This window comes from Nasonia vitripennis, chromosome 4 (assembly GCF_009193385.2).
Source record: "Nasonia vitripennis strain AsymCx chromosome 4, Nvit_psr_1.1, whole genome shotgun sequence".
NCBI lineage: Eukaryota > Metazoa > Arthropoda > Insecta > Hymenoptera > Pteromalidae > Nasonia > Nasonia vitripennis.
Window position 1 is genome coordinate 15,998,039 of NC_045760.1, and position 19,656 is coordinate 16,017,694.

At 43.3% G+C, this 19,656-nt stretch overlaps 2 protein-coding genes across 9 annotated transcripts in view; one reads left to right on the plus strand and one right to left on the minus strand.

Moving 5' to 3' along the window:
- LOC100115285 (cell division control protein 12) overlaps nucleotides 1-2,017 on the plus strand; it is a 33,397-nt gene extending 31,380 nt beyond the window's left edge. For 3 of the 4 annotated variants that reach the window (XM_031929710.1, XM_031929712.2, XM_031929713.2), the window contains 3 exons: nucleotides 1-556; nucleotides 657-1,023; nucleotides 1,158-2,017. In XM_031929710.1, the coding sequence (XP_031785570.1) occupies nucleotides 1-556; nucleotides 657-1,023; nucleotides 1,158-1,457 (1,223 nt within the window). In that variant the 3' untranslated portion in view covers nucleotides 1,458-2,017. The remainder of the gene's footprint in view (nucleotides 557-656; nucleotides 1,024-1,157) is intronic. The other variant, XM_031929711.2, reaches the window with a different exon arrangement.
- Nucleotides 2,018-2,117: 100 nt separating this feature from the next.
- Nucleotides 2,118-18,217, minus strand: CYP314A1 (cytochrome P450 314A1). Of its 5 annotated transcripts, XM_032598780.1 has the most exons (12): nucleotides 9,273-9,725; nucleotides 7,919-9,176; nucleotides 7,706-7,850; nucleotides 7,117-7,266; nucleotides 6,663-6,861; nucleotides 5,781-5,968; nucleotides 5,430-5,628; nucleotides 5,179-5,341; nucleotides 4,913-5,079; nucleotides 3,886-3,964; nucleotides 3,586-3,789; nucleotides 2,118-3,480 (listed from the first exon to the last, which is right to left on the minus strand). In XM_032598780.1, the coding sequence occupies exons 2-12, from the start codon at nucleotides 7,979-7,981 to the stop codon at nucleotides 3,364-3,366; spliced, it is 1,674 nt and encodes a 557-aa protein (XP_032454671.1). In that variant the 5' UTR covers nucleotides 7,982-9,176; nucleotides 9,273-9,725; the 3' UTR covers nucleotides 2,118-3,363. The 5 variants fall into 5 exon arrangements, with proteins under 5 accessions (XP_032454671.1, NP_001166018.1, XP_008211968.1 ...); NM_001172547.1 differs by lacking the exons at nucleotides 7,919-9,176; nucleotides 9,273-9,725 and adding an exon at nucleotides 18,086-18,217; XM_008213746.4 differs by lacking the exons at nucleotides 7,919-9,176; nucleotides 9,273-9,725 and adding an exon at nucleotides 14,026-14,280.
- Between the last annotated feature and the right edge of the window lie 1,439 nt (nucleotides 18,218-19,656).

Below are 19,656 nucleotides of genomic sequence, written 5' to 3' on the forward strand. Positions count from 1 at the left end.
GGGGTGACGCACCTATGAGTTCGAAGAACTTGGATAGCAATAAAAGCTACAGCTTAACAAACAGCAATGCATCATCAAATCAGCTACCATCACCAAGGCAGACTTCCGTCTTTGGCAAAGGTACAAGCCGCTACATACCGGATCTGAATACTACCACCAGTAAGGCACGGGAGCAAGAATTAAACGACGAGGGATTTGAGGAAACGCAAAGCCTTGTCTCGGAAACCTTGAGTCAAGAGGCGTCGTCTGGCAACTACGAAACCGACACGCACGACTCAACGCGCTGTTCACCAGCCGAACTTACACGCACAACTAGCAGTAGCTTGCCTAAAACTAGTTCAACCATCATTGGTAGCAGCAAAAGCGCAACGACCAAGTCGCTACCGAGGCGTGAAAGTTCCAGGCTCAATGTTCAAGATAAGAACCTCGCGAGAATCAAAAGCTTCGACAGACGGGACAGCAGGGATAGCCTATCGAGTAGAACGGGAAAGCCACAGGAATCCTCTAGTTTTCTGCCAAAACGGACGAGCAGTCTCAAGAGAGAGCCACCCACAAGGTTAGTTAATTTTATGATTATCCATGAAATATATGAAAAATTAGCTATTATGAATGAGTCTGTGTCCTTCAACTGAAACGTAAAACGTTTTTTTTTTTAGGAAAAGCCTGGAAAGCGCAAAGAGGGTGGTATCATGCGCAGGACCACGAAATGAGGTTGAGCGCTCGGGTTCGCGCAGCAGTCTGCGCAGTTCTCGAAGCTCACTGAACAGTGCTACATCAGTGAACACGGTGCGCAACCTCGGCCCAAATAGCCATGCACATCTTGGTAGGTACACGTCGGCGATATGCGCTCTAACGAACAATCTTCAGAAAGGCTCAACGAACTCGACAGGCTCAGCTAACTCGGACGACAAGAGACGCGGATCCACACCAAGGACATCGATCACTAAGATACCTGCAAGTAGAAGCAGCAGCAGTGGCAGTAGCGTTGGCCCGGCGGCAAGAAACATTCGCAAAGCTATTGGAGTAAGTATTTTATTTTTCGTTTGCTTTATTTAAAAATTTAGATAGTCTTTTTTAAATGAAAAAAAATCGTCGAGGTAAGTTTCACATCGGTCGAATAACGCTATACATGATTCTAACATTTATGAATTTCGCAGGGTGTATCGGATGTTTCTCGTACGAGTTCCGGTAGTTTACGCAGCCGGCCTATACCAGTGGCATCGCGTAGCAGTAGCAGTGGTAGCAGCGTTGGCCAGCAGATCCTATCGAATCGCAGCAGTGCCGACAAGTTGGTGGGTGGAAAAGGCGGTAGCAGTCTCGGTATCAGCAGGATAGGTCAGCCGCGCAGCGGAACAGTCGCGGCCAGAAGTCAGAGCTTCATGCGACCCACTGCGGCAAGTGTCAACAAGGGCTCGATACTAAACCTACCCAAAAGCATGAAGACTCTCGTGAAGTAGTCTTATTCATAAACAAAATGTGCAAAGCGACGCACGCGCTAGTTTACGGCTATATACATTGTACTTTTAAAAAGCCAAATGTGTGTTTTTTTAACTATAATGTACATAGCCGAATGACAGTATTTTTCTCGTGGATCCTTAATTAACGATTACTACGTTAAATTTGCAATTCTGCGAGAAAGGAAAGTTGTATGACTGAGCACTGCTTTTCTTATTTTTTTTTAAGAGATATAAAAGTTGATTCTACTGATTTTTCTTTTTTAATTTATTTGACGATTCACACACTGCGACGAATCATTGTTATTACCGTGAACGCGCGAGGAAAAATCTCAGGAGAGATTGTTTTCTAGATACGGATAATTTCAATGCGACAACACTCATCCACCCACTCACTCTTGAGTCTTTTCCTTTTGACCGCTCCGTTATAGAAACAAAAAAATAGTAGTTCGTAACACCTGTAACATACGATGCGACTAACATTTAAGTACTATATGTGCATATAATATATTATCTGTATCATAGAGAATCGATATTAATAAAGTTGATGACTTGTGATCAAATGTCTTGAATCATCTCTACTATCTCTCGAAAAAAAGGTGACAAGTTTAACAGATTATGCACTTTAAATAAGTAGTAAATCTAAATAAAAAAAATGCATACTTTTTATTAAAATAGCTTTATTTTAAAACTATAAAATAGAATCTTCGTATAACGGGTAGACATTTATACCTCTCTAAGAAGCATTTTTATTGAAAAATAGTAAGATTACTCAGCTACAGCAATGAAATAAATACCATACATCGTAGACTTAACACTATTTATATTTAAACGAAATACGTTGATTTTAATAATTATAAGACACGAATACTGCTGAAAAATAAGATATTTTTCAATAGCCTATACCAAAACGGGATTGTATACTTATTGAACTAACATTATTCAAAGAAATGAGAGTTTAACAACACAATAAATAGACATATGTATATACCCGTGTGTAACAAATATATCCTATTAGTTTATATATGTATATGTGTGTGTGTGTGTGGGTGTGTATGTATACATATTATTTCCGTTTTGTTTACTATGACTAATAATTTACAATTTTTGCCGTATTTACAGGCCTCGATCTTAATGGCTCATTGTAGCATCACGAGTACAGATTACAAAGATAAGAAACATATTCCGAATTAATTAAATTTGAATACGTATAAATTGACGGTGAACAATCCAAATTTCAAGACACTTTTAGTTCTAATAAAATGTATCTATAGCCATACATACATAATTCACCACGCTACATACGACTAAAAAAACGTAATACATAAATAACGCTTGGGTATAAAATCACTTCTAAGCGATTATTCTATTTCATTATTACGACATTTGTTCAGTTCATAAACGATTCGGATACAATAATTACAGCGAATAAAACATAGTCGATGCACTCGTGTGCTTCACACATGAAGAGGAACAAAAAAGCATATTGACACATAAATATACAACACGTGTACTGGAAATATAATACGATATATAAATATATAAGAGAAAAAAACGAAACGGACAATCTGCAAGTTTCTCATCAGCAAGTTAAAAGAATTTCCGAGCTAAAATCACGTACGCATGTGAAACATTTATCGCACATAGAAAACGTAGAAAAGATGAGAAATAGTATATAAGAAACGGAAATTTGCAGATTGTCGCTGAAATTCTTTCTTTCCCAGATGACCATTGATTTCCGTTGATCATATTTTCAACAAATCATTTTCTCTCGCTTCATTTTTGGTCCCTCTACCTCTCTTTTCTTCTAGTTTAGATTCTTTTCCGTTCTCCCCGCACTTTTGTTTGCTTTTCCACACTGACCTATCGGTCATGATGATTAATCTCGTAGAGCGATTGAATTGCTCTCTCACGTCACGTCAACGCGATCGCGGAAGGAAAGCGTGACCGGTCCCTTTGGTGCCATTATGTATTCGAATTGCAGGCCGAGTTCCTCATCGGCGATTACGTCGAATTCACGAACCATCTAAAACAGAGTAAGTATTATTCAGCATCAACTTACACGTTAAAGGGTATACGCTATTAACATTTTGCACGCTCATTTAAAATTGCAGATTTAGATATAACTAACCTTTGCGACCATAAGTTGTAAAGCTTGCTCGACGAATCGTTTGCCAGGGCAGATACGTCGACCAAAACCGAAAGGCGCAACCAGCAGAGGTGAGTGTGGCACATATTTTTCTGGATGCAACCATCTCTCCGGTATGCACTTGTCGGCATCTTTGAAATTCGCCTCGTCCAAGCCGGCTATCCAAGTGTGAAGCAACACTACAGTCTGTAACAGTCAAATTTTGATGGTTCACATATAACTTTGTTTGCAATAAAAATGGAACAAGCGTATCTCGCAAGATGATACGTGTGGATTACTTACCCCTGGTTTGAGATGATAACCGCTGAGGTCAGCCGATTCTTCGAGTATTCGCGCGATGCACGGCGCCGTCGGCAGTAATCTACGGGGGGGGGCGGGGGGATCAATTCATTAATTTCATTGACTTCGCAATCCACGAGCCGAGCATACCGAATTTTTTTTATTTACCGACAATTTAATTCTCGTGGAATTTCATAACACTTGATTTAAAAAAAAAAGGTAAATACGGTCGAAAGAACCTAAAATAAGAGAAAAACCATTGCCCAACGCTTCACACACATGCTAAGATGAAAGATCCCGCGCGCAGGTGAGAGGAGCCCAAAATTAATCACATCGAAAGCGGCATCTCAAGAGACTCTTGACGAGGGAGCGAAAAAAAATAAAGTGAAATCCGGGTGTATGTACACGAGTGGCGGGTTGATTTAAATTCTATCGCATATCCCGTGCAGGAGACCTGCCGCGTTTATCGAGCAATCGACTGACCGACCGGCGAAATTACGCCACGTCGTAATCCAAGGAGATGAATGGACCGACGGTGTAAGGTGCGCCAAAGTCGTCGAACTTTTGCGGAAGAGAACAGGATGAAACACACAAATACAAGCGCGCTGCAGAGCCGCTCATGAGAGCAGGGTGTGATAGGTCGTAAAACCAGAAGGCAGCGGGGTCGCGGCGCAGCCGACGCGTTTTCGTTATAAGTATGTGTGAATTCTTTATTTTTTTTGCGCCGAAAGTCTGCTTTTTTGCGCTTCTTTTGGATCGCGTGCCAGAGACCGCGAGCACGCGATTTTCGCATTCCGAAGAGTGCGGGGATTCGTCGAGATAACGAAAGATTTATACTTTATTTGTAAGGTGTGTTGATGTGATTTTTATTTTTTATCTTTATAATGACGTCGTAGCCAATGAAATATGCAAGGCATCGTACAAGAACGATATGGATATACAGGAATGTTTGCGAGGATGATAAACACTTTGCGACGCACTTCTGACGTACTTACTAAAAACCAAGAAGTTTGTTTGGGCGTAAGTTTACCTGAATACCTCAGTGATGAAAGCTCGAATATACTTGGCATTCTTTAGGTCGCCCATGCTGATGTCGCAGCGTGGAGGCACCAAAGAGTCCGCTTCTTCCTGTAACTTTTTTCGAACCTCCGGATTCCTGCCGATTGTGTGGAGCAAGAACACCAACGTGTTTCCCACCTAAATCAAGGGATAATTTTTCGTTTCCTACAGTTTTCCGTTTGAATAAGTATTATGCGCACGCGATAGTAGATGTACGAAAAATAAGTGTGCACTCACTGTGTGAATCCCGGCAGCGATGAAGTCTACGATGGCAGCCCTCTTGTCCCGTATGTCGAGAGTCTTTTCTCGCAAAATTGACAGAAAAACTGCTTCGATGCTCTCGTCCTTTGCGCTTTCTTGATGTTCCTTTATAGTCGCTTCGATCAGATCCGAAATTATGCTAACGAGCGAATGGAGAACATGGGTAAATTTTGCTCAAATTTCATATATATTTTGCGAATTAAAATAAAAAACAAAATTAACCCTACTTGTAAATCGTCTCCTCGCTGTCCGTCAGGTTCTTGTAGGCAGATGTGGCATACAGTTTCCACGTGGGAAAGCCGTAGAAGGCATCTCTCGAGGCGACGAAATGCATTCTGACCGCTTCGGCTAATCTGTTCGTCAACGTACCGACAGATTCTGGCTTCAAAAAGCCCAAGTGTCTACCAAGCATCAACATGCACGTGCCTAAACAACGTAATTCAAGCAAATCAATTAACAGTGTAATTATATAATGGACCTTAAGCGCAGTCGCAGTGAATTATATACCGGTTCAAGGTGTACTTCGCCACTAAGTAAAAATCACTTCGCATGCATAAGCACTCTATTCATAAACTTACTCTCGAGACCCATTCTGTATGCTAGTTCCTCGAATCCGATCACGTTGCATCCGGTTCTTCGATTCCGTATCAGATCGACGAAGTCGTCGGTCACGCCGTTGAGCGCGGGAAAGAAACCTAGGATGGTTTTAACCCCCGTTAGTTCCGGCGTCAGGGTAGCCCGCAATTTCTGCCACGTTACGCCCTGCCTAGTTATAGTTTCTGACATTATCACAATTATCATCATCATCATGATTTAGTGTTGCGCGCGTTAGTAAGCTCGTGATCAGCCGAGTGAAAAATGATTATTCAAGCAAGTTTCGTACTTTTCTTTTGGATATGCGCATCCGCCAACAATATTCTTATCGAACTGATTTAAATAAATCCAATAATTTTTTTTTTTGTCTGCGAATTTTCGCCAAGTTCAAAGTTTCATTTTGTAAATACGTCGCACAATCATCTCAAACGACAGTATACTATAATACTTATAATATAATAATATAATATCACTTGTTTACTTTCGAAATTGAAGATTTGGTCAAACGAGGAATAATAAACGCGCTCACCTAATTATAATATAATGAATCCATTTTTTCAATTGCTGATAACATGCGAACTCGCGTAATTTACGATCATTAACGCTCTGTGAACGTGCGCAGCCGTGATTGCGCGCGTCCACTAAAATAATTGCGACAAGAACGTCAATTCTATTTATAGGCTATCGCAAATACAAATTTTTTGTGTAAACTATATACTTTCTTCGAGCTACTTCTTAACTTTCATTTCGACGACATTCCTTAACAGTGTAGCACGAATTTTGTATTAAAACGATCGATCGAAAGAGCAAATTATACAGCAATAAAAGAAAAAAGAAACGAGAGAAAATAATTAGCGTGCACTTACTCATTGACGAGTCCAAGATTGGTGTATCGATCGGTCCTGGTCTGTCGGTAATGCGATATTATCTCTTGCGCGGGCCTCAGAGGATACTTGCTGGAACGTTTAAGAATCGTCTCGATTCCACTGCGGTCGAACACCGAGATAATCGGCCAGTTCCAGTAAGACTCCTGCTTGCACACCGGTCCGTATCGCATCTTCATATCTGCTCTTAAATAAGGAATTAAAGAACGATACATCTGACGGCCGCCTCGTTATTGATGCCGAAAATATTTGAGCATATCAAGGCTGCCCGCAATAATAAGAGCGTCAATATTGACGCGAATATTCAATTGACCGCGAGGAACCCCTTCGATACGCGAGCCCACTGACCCAGATAAACAAATTGCTCCCGATTTCTGCATTGATTCCGATAATTCGCGAATCGAGAAGAAAATTCAAGCTTATATGGATCTCTTACCTTTGTACGCCTCGTGGATCTTGTCTATGTGGTAGGGTCCGAATCCGAAGAATATCCACGAAGTGCCGATTATGGGAAAGGATACAGGCCCCGGCACATCTTGAACCGTTTTCGACTTCTTCTGCGGCAGTTGCACGCTGTCTGCGGTATCTGGACAGTGCGCACGAACGATATATATATATATATATATATATATATATATATATATATATATATACATACAATATGCGTTCATTGAATGAAATTGCATCGCTATATACTTAAAGACACATCAGTGCCGCGATTTATATTGTGATTGAACGGCTGCAGTTTATATGCGGCCCGGCGGGCTGATTAATTAATTTTGAAAGATTGATATTTATGAGGGATATTCAGTTTTTCCAAGCCTCAGCGCGTCGTAAATCTCGTTATAAGTAGTTTATTTTCTCAACTCGGCGGACGATAGCGCGAGCTCGCGGAAAAAAGGATCTATCGCGCCCAGTCAATCAATGAGCTTCGAGTGCGTGCATGGCGCTTGTATATTTATTTAGCAACGCGAAGGTTGATATGCACGCGCGTGTGATGATTGATTTATATATAGCGAACATACCAGAATCCTTCGGCGACTTTTTCTTCCAGAATAGCCAAGACGAACAGTAGTTGGACAACAGCACCATCGCTCCGATGGCCGTTGCCAAAAGCACCTCGACCCATGCCACCGTCAGCAGCATGTTACAGCTGCTCACCGTTTTATCCTGAAACAGTCAGCCGAAAGTGCGATTTTTATAGTTTATCCTGTTTGTAAAAGTTTACATTTTTTTACGTTTTTTGTACTCAAGAATGGCGGAGAGGATACGGCTTGGAACACGCCTGTATTACGCTGCATCGGATAAATCGGAGCTTGTTTTGTGCTCCACTGAGCCGAGGCTGTGATAATAACTCGTTATGGCACGATAATAACAACCCTGTACTAAAATAGTTGATTAAAAGCCACCGATACAATCTCTTCCAAACAATCGATTCTGACGATGCTTCGCAAAAACACCTGACGGAGAAAGCACTGTATATTATATTGACCTATCGAGCTGCGTGTAAACATTAGATCATCGTCCCGCGCGTTACGCAACAACGGCTTATCGTGTCACTGCAGCCCTTAATACGATTTTCAACGGCGCTTTCTCCCATGAGGGAATGCTTTACAGTGCATCTTCCGGCAATTGAAATGTACCTATAAAAACAGCGGCGCGAGCGAGCGACTAAAGGTGCTCCGGGAAAACTCTCGGCGCGATTATACGAACGGCCCGCATGTATATAGGTATATAAGTATCAAGCGCGAGTTCGCGGTGTTCTCGCGGGAGCTTGCGGCGAATCACGACTAGCGCGGCGCGCACGACGACGACGGTCCCTCTCGGTTTGCTCGCCGCGGCGGGAAGCGCGAATCTCTGCGTCGTGTGGAAGAAAAGTATGGAATAAGAGAGGGAGAGAAAGACAGAGAGCGCTCTTCCGGCATGCCGTCCCTCTCCTCCTCCATCAGTGTGCTGCCATTCATTGTGCGCGCGTCATTTATAAATCGCCGCTGCGGTAATCGTTCGGTGCATGCATTCTGCTCTTTCTCCATACGGGCCGAGGGGGATAGATTAGGTATGTGCCGCAGTACTTTCGCTCGGCGTTTGATGCGCCTTAACGAGGCCTTATCGCGCCTTTATCGCGCAACTCTCGCGAACAATGAGGCAGCGAACTATGCGCGCTCGTGTGTCTAATAGACGGCGCGCGATCTCCGCGCGGCAACTTTCTATCCTCTCCGTCATCGTGAGCGCGAGCACGCGACTGAATAGACCTCGCGCGCGCGCTCGCACACACACTGCACGCATCTGTTTTCTTCCTCTTCCTTCTTCAGCGCGAGTTGCGCTCGTTGAGGGAGATTTTATAGCTGAAGCCGTCGGCGCGCATGTATAAGCCATTGAATGCGGTTGTGTACCGTGTGTGCTTTGCAGTACAATGGTATGAAGCGCAGGGCTCGTTGCCGCGTGATATGCCTTGCTTAGAAATCGCGATCGCTCGTCGGTCACTCGAACCACATTCTGTCGGGGAGTTCGGGATTAAAATAAGCGCATCGTGCGCAAAAAAGTGCGTTTTAATCCGTTCGATATAAATTATATGTACTGTCTTTCTCATACCTATGTGCACCGCCGGGGCGAAGGGTCGACGCAGCTTTCACAACTTTTTCTTCGCGCTCTGAAGATTCGTGAACAATAGAGCCACGCGTCGGACTATGTGCCAGCGCTCACGCTCGGCTCTTCCTTTTATTCTATGAGCGATAAGGCGTCATCGGTGACGCGCTGCGCGCGAGCTATGCAACATCGTGTGTACGTGTACGAAAGCTGCGCGTGTTGCCGCCTCGAGGGGAAAGCCTTTTATTGGCCTTTTTCCGAACGTCGTTCGTCGCTCTGACGCGCAGATTAATAAGAGGGATGCACTACGCGAAAGATGAAGAACTGCGCACCAGACGCCCTTTTTCTCGGAAGCGCGCTGATGGGGCAAATTCGTCTACACGCGCGGGAGAAATGCGGATGTATAATTGGGATTAAGCTGCTGCAATGTGACTTAATAATCGAACAACTGGCACGAAAGTCTCGGAAAATTAAGAACGACGGCGGTACTTTTATATGACGAAGAACAATTTTTCGAATATCTTATCAGCGCCAAAGTGAAGCGGATTATATCGATTAATTACTGCACGGCGCGCGGTGTGGAAACAAAAAATAGAGATATAAACTTTATTTATGACAGTCGCGGGTTCAGCAGAAAATTGAATGATCTCACATGTCTCTCGGCATCAGAAATGCGGTTAATGTAAATCATTTCCGTGTAAACTTCAGAATATGATTTTCTTCCCTCACCGCGGCGTGTCAAATATTTGCCAGCCACACATGCAGCTGATTTATAACGAGCAAATACGGGCAATGCACAACACGGCGCAAGGTGCAGCGGGAAACCTAAGAAGCGTGTAATTATTAATTGTTTATATCTTACGCTCGTTCGCGCACGCGCGCGCGTACACTGGAGAGAGTCGAGTATGTGTATGGTTACGAGAGTGAGAGCATCGTATTTATCTCTCGTGCAGCAGCGTGATAAAGCAACGCATAAGCCAGGCAGTGTGTGCATATATATACGGCAAATAATATAATATGGATGTATCGAAGGCAGACGCGCGCCGAGAGCTTTTCGCGCGCTCGAAAGATAAATTCGCTCAATGGCAATGAAACAAAACGCGACGACGACGACAATGCGTTCTTTCATTATTTGTCTCTCCTTTTCTTTCACTTTCGCGCTCCAGTTGCATTCGTATCATACTTTATTAACGAGTCATATGCGCTCCTGGCGTAATGAGACAGTTTACCGTCGAAGCAAGCGTTATACTGTTCTGTTTTTGACTAGTCTCGTAATTTGGGCGACCTCTATTCTCATATCGATTTAATTGCTCCGCGTATAGCGATGTGTTATATAACTCACGTATACGTATAATAAAGTATAAATTTCCATCTACCTATATTACTACAAGCACAAACCATGACACTGTGACACTAATGATAATGAAAATTTCATCCAGATTACTGCGACATGCGTTGGTACAAAAGACCCTGAAAATCATATCTAGACTATCATCGCTGGCTATAAATAATTCCCCCATGCACAGACAGGCACTGCACAACTTTCATTGAAGCGCGACTTTCATTGAGAAACATCATTCGTCGATAACGTTTAACCATGAATAATAAGAGATATGGGGCTATTGCGTATAGTTTCGACTACGTGAGATGTAATAAGTTTACTTAAAAAACTCAAGGTTATTCAAGGTTGCCACACCAAAGACCATATAGTCGGGCGATCAAAGCAATCGAGGCAAAAGTTTGCCATAAGACTATATTTACAGAGCACGAGTATAACCGCGTAGTATGTCGACGAAACCTTCCTCAACGCAGTTTCTACCTTTCGTTTGGTAAAACCGTATAGCAAGCCATGCAAATGTACAATTATATCCACACTGCAGTGCAGCATATGCACTCGACCCATTTGTCGGTCAGTCGACTATCCACACCATTTGGAACAGGCGGCTGCACGCTTTCCCTCCGTCACCCCGCGGATAGATACACGCTCGTAAACGAGCTTCGCTCAGCAGTGTGTATACATAAAATCCTGCCGATTTCAGTGCACCCCACACACACATACGCACCAAGAAAGACGCCGCACACACTGTACGGTGCCCGCATCGCACTGCCGGCCGGTTTAATAATAGCTCTCTCTCTCTCTCTCTCTCTCTCTCTCTCTCTCTCTCTCTCTCTCTCTCTCTCTCTCTCTCTCTCTCTCTCTCTCTCTCTCTCTCTCTCTCTCTCTTGGTCCTCTCGAGAAGCGCACGGCGGCGGCGGCAGCTTTATCGCTCTCCTATACAGCTGCAGCTTCTTCTTCTGACGCGCCGAAGATAAGAGAGTGCGTGCGCGCGCTTGAGATGCGGCGAGACTAGAATAGCGAGGATGAAGAAATGTGTGACGAAAAAAGGCCGTCGATCGATGGGCGGGGGGAGTGCAGAAGCGATGCGGTCTCGTGCGCTGAATCGATTTCTGCGCGTACAGCGCACTGCCCGCTCATGCGATGATGACGACGATTGTAAATGTATCGGCGAGCGAACCGAGCGCTTGCAAGAGATGCTTTCTGCTCTCGCGTATGGACGAGCAATGGAATTGGTCTCGCCGGTGAAGGTCAAATTCTGTATGCTGTATATATGCCATTGACGTGTATGCCGGGGTATATACGGCTGTCTGATTGTCAAAGGTGATGTATGTGGTAAAGAGAGCTTGCGATGGATTTGTTTGATCAAGATGATAATTCTCGCGACGAAGAAATGAAGCATATTAATAGAGATCGCATCTCACGCGAATTGCGAATGTTGACGCGAAGAATCAACGATTACAACGTGTGTACATGCAGACCGATGTACAATGGTTGTACCAGATTTTCAAGCTGCGCTCGCGGCAATAAACAACGAGGAAACACGCGCGTCATCGCGGCTCGAGCAAATTTCCATCTTGGAAAAAACCGTATTATCAATGAGCATATATTTGGAATAAAAGGTGTATGGAACACGAGTACTGGGCAAACAAGATCGAGCTCGATCGTATGACTGTGTACATCGTTGCGTATACACAGACACGCACATACACACACGCGCACGCACATGCGACGTTGTGGAAATCAAAAAGTGCAAACAAACTCGCAATATCGCAAACAAGATTAACGATCCACGTGCAGTAAATAAATCGGCTGGGACTTATATGTGCAAATCCAGAAAAAACCGGACACTTCAGGGGGTCTGAGTGAACAAATTTGAAATTTGAGGGCACACCTACCAGACTAACTTTTTTAGGTTCCTTAGGCCACCCAGAACCCGAAAAACCTTGGGTTCCCAAGATTAAAAAATACTTATTTTTTTTCCGGGCAGTTTAAATTCTCTTATGGGAATTTAACACGGGGAAAATTATCGAAAACAATCCACGATTTAACTTTACCCACTCAGTCTATGAAGGTGCAATCCAAAAATCTGTATTACTAGGATCGAAGTATCAGAGGAGAGCTTCAATTTGAGGCCTGGTGAGTTAAAAATGGTTGCCTAGGGAAAAAATTGTCTAGGCTTGAAAATAACGAACAATCATGAATACTTGGATTTTTTACGAAAATCGGCGATTTTTCTTTTTTTTTTTAATCCTTATAACTTTTGAGCCCAGCGGTCAATTTCGACCATCCGCGGCTCAAATTGTAGCTCTTTTCTGCTGCTTTCGCTTTCAAAAATCAGATTAACATTTTTATTTTACGATTAGCTATATATATGCCCATCGATTGTGGCTATTTTTTTATCTTTTTCATTGCCATATATATAGCTGATAAACCAGTAATATGTTTAATCTAAATTTTGAAAGCGAAAGCAGAAGAAAAGAAAAGCTACAATTTAAGCCCCGGGTGGTCAAAATTGACTGCTGGGATCAAAAGTTATAAGGATTTTAAAAATAAGAAAAATCGCTGAGTTTCGTAAAAAATCGAGAAATTGGTGATTTTTTTGTCATTTTCAAGTTTAAACAACTTTTGACCTAGGCAACCATTTTTAACCCACCAGCCCTCAAATCAATTCTTTTTTTCAATACTTCGATTCTATTAAAATAAATTTTTAAATTACGCCTCCAGACAAAAAGTGGAATTTTCCTGGTTTTCGTTAATTTTCCCCGTGCTAAATTCCCATAAGAGAATTTAAACTACCCGGCAAAAAAATAGGTATTTTTTAATCTTGGGAACCCAAGGTTTTTCGGGTTCTGGGTGGCCTAAGGAACCTAAAAAAGTTGGTCTGGTAGGTGTGCCCTCAAATTTCAAATGTGTTCACTCAGACCCTCTGGAGAGTCCGGTTTTTTTCTGGATTTGCACATATATACGAGAGCGGAAAAATCGGTATACATATACCGCGCGGGCAAGCTGTCGTCGCCAATAATGCGAGCTCGTCCGTTCGTTGTCGACTCCCGATCCGAGACTAAATTATCGTCGTCGAGAGTAAAATAATCTCGAGCGCTTGCAATTTCTCATCGTGCACGGTACACGGATAACGACATTGGTACAATGGTTTTATCGCGAAAATCGGATCCCGAGAAATTCTAGTAATAAACTCTTCGCGATCGACATTTTGTAATAGCGTATACCTTTAAAACGGACCAAAAGCGTTGTACCGGGTCTAACCACACGTAGTGTGGTTAATTTTGCAGTATAGACTTCGCGCGCAAAGCTATATAGTAATTCAGATTATAAAACTCTTATATACTTTGACTAATTCACGAATTCGATAAAAACCGATCCTTGTTTAGGCTATAGAGTGCAAAACTGATGAAAACATACCAGAGAAAGCCTCCGTGTAGGAGAATGTATACTTCGGTACATCAGCCACTCGAGAGCAGGTGCACATCAGGGACATAAATACGCGTGCAGCGCTGTAGCAAAGAAATAATAAAGAAGGTCACTTCGAAGCGAGATCGCGCCCTTTTTCTCCTCTTCCCTCGCCGGCGATCGCAAGCTGAAAGGGCTCTCTACTCTCGCGATTTATAATACTCATCTTCCGCGCGCGTTCCACATATCGCCGCGGCGCACCTTGGCACACTGCTGTTTCTTTTTACTTTGTTTCCCCGGCGCGAGCACGCGCGCTTACATATTATATACGTATATACATATATGTGTGCGTGTACCTGTTTACACGGCGGCGCTGGCACAACCGTTATTTCGACGAGTTCCGCGCGCGAGCGCGCGTGCCAAGCTCATCTCCGTTCCCCATCTAATTATTTATTTGCTTCACAGACTGATTTACGCATTTTTCTCTCTTACCTCTCTCCTCTTTCTAAATAAGTATCTCGCAGCGTGAAATACCTCGCGACCCATTCGGGGGGATTCTCAGTTTTTTGACACATGCGACATAGAATACACGCGCATTAGTACAAAACGAGAAGTGCGGCCCGATAATTAAGCGCGATAATGAGAACCGCGACATGAGTCGGCGTAAAATGCAGCGACGCCGACATCGTGACTATCGCTATGTTTTGTTTGTATGGCTACTGACTCTCATCGACACGGTCGACTGTAAAGCGGGAAAGTGATTAAAAAGATCTCGATGTTCCGTCGAATGGTCTTGTTCGTCACAATTATTTATAATCGATTGTCGCGGTGCGCCGATTAAAACGTTTACACCCTGTAAGTACGTATGCGCGATAGATGAGGAATTCAGTGGCAGTCGCGTTAAATTTAGACATAACTCGAAGATACACTTTTGATAAAAATCGAGGAAACTTTCTCAAAGCACACATCAGTACAAGGATTTCGCAACGCCCGCAGCGTCTTATTTATATGCGCGATTCTGCATATCGGGAATGCGATTATGGCTGTACACTATTCGAAGCTGGTAAACAAATAAAGCCTGAAATTATGCAATCACAAAATACCGGCGTTTTGCTCAGCTTTTCCCGTATCCTCCCGTCCTATACTATACCTGGAATCCCCTCGAGTCTTCTATAACATCCCGTCCAATACATACATATAGAGAGAGAGGGAAAGAGAGAAAGAGAGATTAGAGAGAGAAAAAAATAGCGCCGACTTTCGCGAAATAATGACTGGGTAACTGCAAGCGGAATACAGGAAAAGCAATGAATAAGAGAGAAAAACCGCAGAATCCGAGGGGCAAGGCACAGAGGCGCACACCGGCTGGAGTAGCGTACATTAGCGTCCTCGGCGCGCGTGTGCGGCCTTAAAAACACGAAAAGCCGCAATTTTCCGTTTAGTTTCTGTTCGCGCGGCACGGTCCGGCAATTGCGCAGCATTTATTTTCATTCCTCATCCTCTTTCTCCTCTCTCTCTCTCTCTCTCTCTCTCTCTCTCTCTCTCTCTCTCGCTCTGTCTCGAGCTCTTTCTCGCATTTCACGCAGCAATACCGCTCTCTCTCTCTCTCTCTCTCTCTCTCTCTCTCTCTCTCTCTCTCTCTCTCTCTCTCTCTTTCACTCGGTGTGAGATGGCCATAATAAATTACAGGCGTGCGTGCGCGTGAGCGCTTGTGTACTTGCTGTGTATATATCTCTTTCTCTTTTACCGAGAGTGGCGCGGCGCAAGAACCGTTTCGACAAACTGGTTCTGTAGGTTCGCAGTAGCGCGCGAACGCATTTGAACGATGCGCGCATTCAAAAAGAAAGACGAAAATTCGCGCACACGCCATGCAGTCGGCGATTAAAAATCAAACGTTCCAGCCACGCATACGCCGAGCACATGTATATTGATAGGAGAAAGAGAGGAAGGGCTTTACCCGTGCGTGCGGGTATAATAAGTAAACGAAAGTTATGTAATTGGCAGAGCTGCGATGTGTTATAGTGGTGCCACAGCGCGACGACGGCTGTTTACGTTTTCGAGAAAAACACGAAAGCGTAAGGTGGCATCGTGCGACTCCCGAAAATCGGTCGAAAGCGTGTCTCATATGTCTATGCCTATATACAACGCGGCGTGGGGCGCCGGGGAAACGAGGAAAATACACGTGTTCACGAGGAATCGTGCACACTCAGATATTTTACAGCGCTTCTTAGGTAAATTTCGTCAACGTTTGATGGTTTCGTTATATTTTTAAAACAATCGTCTGGTTTCTTTTTCAATATAATTTCTATTGCATTTTTGCTAATTTCAAGTTCATTTATATAAAAAAAGCCGCATGATACTCGATTAATTACCGAGTGATTAATCCGTGTATTTATGACTTTGTAGTTCTCATTAATCGGCAATCCACAATTAAAATTGGCTTGCGTTATATAAAGTCATAACGCGAACATGTGCGTGGTTTCGATAAAAGAGTAAACAGTAAACGTAGAATTAATTAATCGTCGATAACGCTGAACGTAATAAGCGATTTATACATCTTGATTCAAATAAGGATCATTGAAAATCAATTTCACTCAGAACACAGGTCACAATAAAATGCATTTCATATATAATTATAGCAAGCACTTTTTATAGCTCTGCTGTGAACGTGAAACGTATTTTTCATCATTAGTTCTTATGTGTTATATTATTTTTTTGATTTGTTGGAAATACAAATCTAAAAAATAATATAACACATAAGAATTAATGATGAAAAATACGAGAACAATGAAAATTGGGCCGGGCATAGAAGTCAATGTAAATAAATCTGAACGATATGTACTTTACTGTGCGTATGTTGATTAGATTTATTTTTATATAAAATTCCTATGTAAAATTTGCATATTATACGTATAAAGTACCAAATTTGATTTATCGCTATATTTCGTCGTCATTGTTTGCAAAGAATTTTCTATCTCGACCGGTTATCTGTTAAAATTATCGATCGCAAGTTTTGCTTGCGTAAACTTAAACATTTCAATTTAAATGACCTTCTAAATTATTTAAAAGCTTTTTATGTGTGAACGTGGATTTTAGACAGTGCAATTGTGTTTTCAGCTGAATTTCATAAAAATTCAAAGTATGATTGCGTTTTAGACGCTTTTTACCTTCAACAACGAATTATATTACCTTCTCTTTTGTTTCGTTTTCTAGTATTCCGCAAATAAAGTTGCACGAAAAATTGCCATTATTTTCACCACGATGAAAGACTTTCTCGTAGATATTTTTGATGAATTGCGTCGACGCGTATAATGCCAAGAACGGCGTCAATCCCAATAATCAATGTCATCAGACCCAGCTCAAAGATAGCGGAATGAATTTGACGCTGATTTTACGAAAAATGTTTAGATTACGAAAGGTTTCTTTGCCACGTAAGACATATCACCATTAGCAATTGACTGTTTGGTCTATATCTAGTATAATAGCAAACAAAAATAACTTTGTGACACACATCAAAGGATTCCTGGGTAAATAAAAATCTCTTCACGGTTCGATTAAAGCTCGATTCTTTACATTAGTGATACTGTCTGCAAATAAATTGAGCAATCGACTCTATTTGTAAGCATGTTGACGTATTAAAGAAAAATTATAATCCTTTTATCATCAAACAAGCATGGAAATTAAGACAAAAAAAATACTTCTATTCGTATTACCCTGACCTGGCAATTCTTCAGATCAAGGTTCAATTCATTTCTCGATTGACCGATGCGAAAATAACAGGAGTTACTTGTAAGTTGAAAATTAATGCTTCGAAGAAGTTCTCCCCGATCCACTGAAATTCAATTACAGGGCTATTCATTGAACTTCAGAGTAGCAAGGCGGTATCCCGGTTGAATTACACTTACAGGCGCAAATGCGACAAGATGCTTGAAATAACTCGCGAAGCTTTCGAACTTGACCTAGCCCAATCTGACGCATGCAGCCCGACAGTCGGATTCTTGGCTCGCGCATTTACGTCGAACGAAAATAATCCCGATAAAAAGAAGTTGAATTAATAAAAAAATCGAGTACTCACCATCAGATGCCGGATAGAAGAATGCATCGGCGCCGCGCTGGAAACTGATGCACGCCGGATCATCCGAGCGGCGATAGAGCGAGACGGAGAATATATTATAAGATATTATGGAGAAAGAGCGCGGCACACTGTGCACAACAGAATGGCACACGCGTCCGCCGACAGTCCAGAGGGAAAGAGGGAGGGAAAGATGCGCTCTCTCGAGCACAGGAGAAAGAGCAGCCGCGCAGTAGCAGCAGCCGCCGATGTCGGAGAGTCGAGTGATACTGCCGTGCGGCGCCGCGCGATTAGCCGGTAGTATCGGCAGTGCCGGGGAATGATCCGTGTGTGTGCCGTGTCGCCTCGGAACGCCAGGCCGGCCGGGGACCTCCTTTTTCCCACCCGACACTGAGAAAGAGAGAAAGAGGAAGAGAGAGAGAGAGAGAGAGAGAGAGAGAGAGAGAGAAAGAGAGAAAGAGAGAGAGAGAGAGAGAGAGCGAGGGAGATGAGGAGCGTCGCGGACCGAGGGGGTGTGGTCCGTAAAAATGGAAGTTTTTTAAAATAGCGCCGCTTAGCCTCTTCGGGAAAAACAGGGTACAAAAAAAAATTTCGTCGAGGGTTAAAATAGGACGAAGGTCGCCGCGGAGGAGGAGGAGGACAGAGAGACGCAGGGGGCGAAGGGGGAAGGGAAAGCTGCAAGAGATGGATAAATAATAAGAGGGAGAGAAAGAGAGAGAGAGAGAGAGACAGGGAGAGAAAGCACGCGCGAGCGCGCAAGAAGAGAGAAGCTGCGGACACCCGGCGAGTAAGCGCAGCACCTTTCCGTCAGGCGTTTGCGGCTCTACTGAGCTGTGTTAGCTCGCCGCGAGGGAGATACATATAACTTACACACGCAGACACCGATCCCCGCGGTCTCGCCGATCCACTCCGACACTCGCGCGCGCACCCGCTCTTCCCTCGCTCTTTCGCTCTCTCGCTCTCTTTCTCCATTTTCCATCGCATGATTTACAATACGCATACGTGTAACTCTACGTTAGCTCTCTCTCTCTCTCTCTCTCTCTCTCTCTCTCTCTCTCTCTCTCTCTCTTTACGTATACGCAACTACCTCCTCGGCCTTCGGACTCTTCAGCTGCTACCGCTCGGTGAGCGTATGCGAAAATGCAAATGATGCATGCTCTTAGCGGGTGGCGTTTTTGTAGCACCGTACGGCGAATGTGCAATGAAAAGAGCCGCCGCGGAGATAAAAAGGGGTGGGAAAAAGCAAATTGCCAAAAGCCGATGAGCGGGTGATGTACGTACCTTCTTTGTATGAGATAAGACGGACTGTTGTTTGGATCGGTATAGAAAAACTACCCTAACGGTAAGAGCTACTTAAATCTCTCGAGCAGTGAAGAACTGCGCGTATTATACCTATATTATTGTTAACAATTATACATTCTGTACCGATTAACACGGGCTTTCCCAAACCGTCTCGGATACGACACTGCAGCTATGGTATGGCGAGTTGATTGTAGTCGCTCTCTACGTTCGACCCTTTCTCTCGCTAGAGTATCTACTAAAAAAATAAGACTCTCTAATGGTTCATTAAACTC

Coding starts and splice junctions, on each gene's coding strand:
- CYP314A1 (NM_001172547.1), bottom strand. CDS start 18,148: ATGATCCGGCGTGCATCAGTTTCCAGCGCGGCGCCGATGCATTCTTCT. Junction 5,080..5,178: donor TCGCTGCCGGGATTCACACA/GTGAGTGCACAC, acceptor CCCTTGATTTAG/GTGGGAAACACGTTGGTGTT. Junction 3,965..4,912: donor TTCATCACTGAGGTATTCAG/GTAAACTTACGC, acceptor CCCCCCCCGTAG/ATTACTGCCGACGGCGCCGT.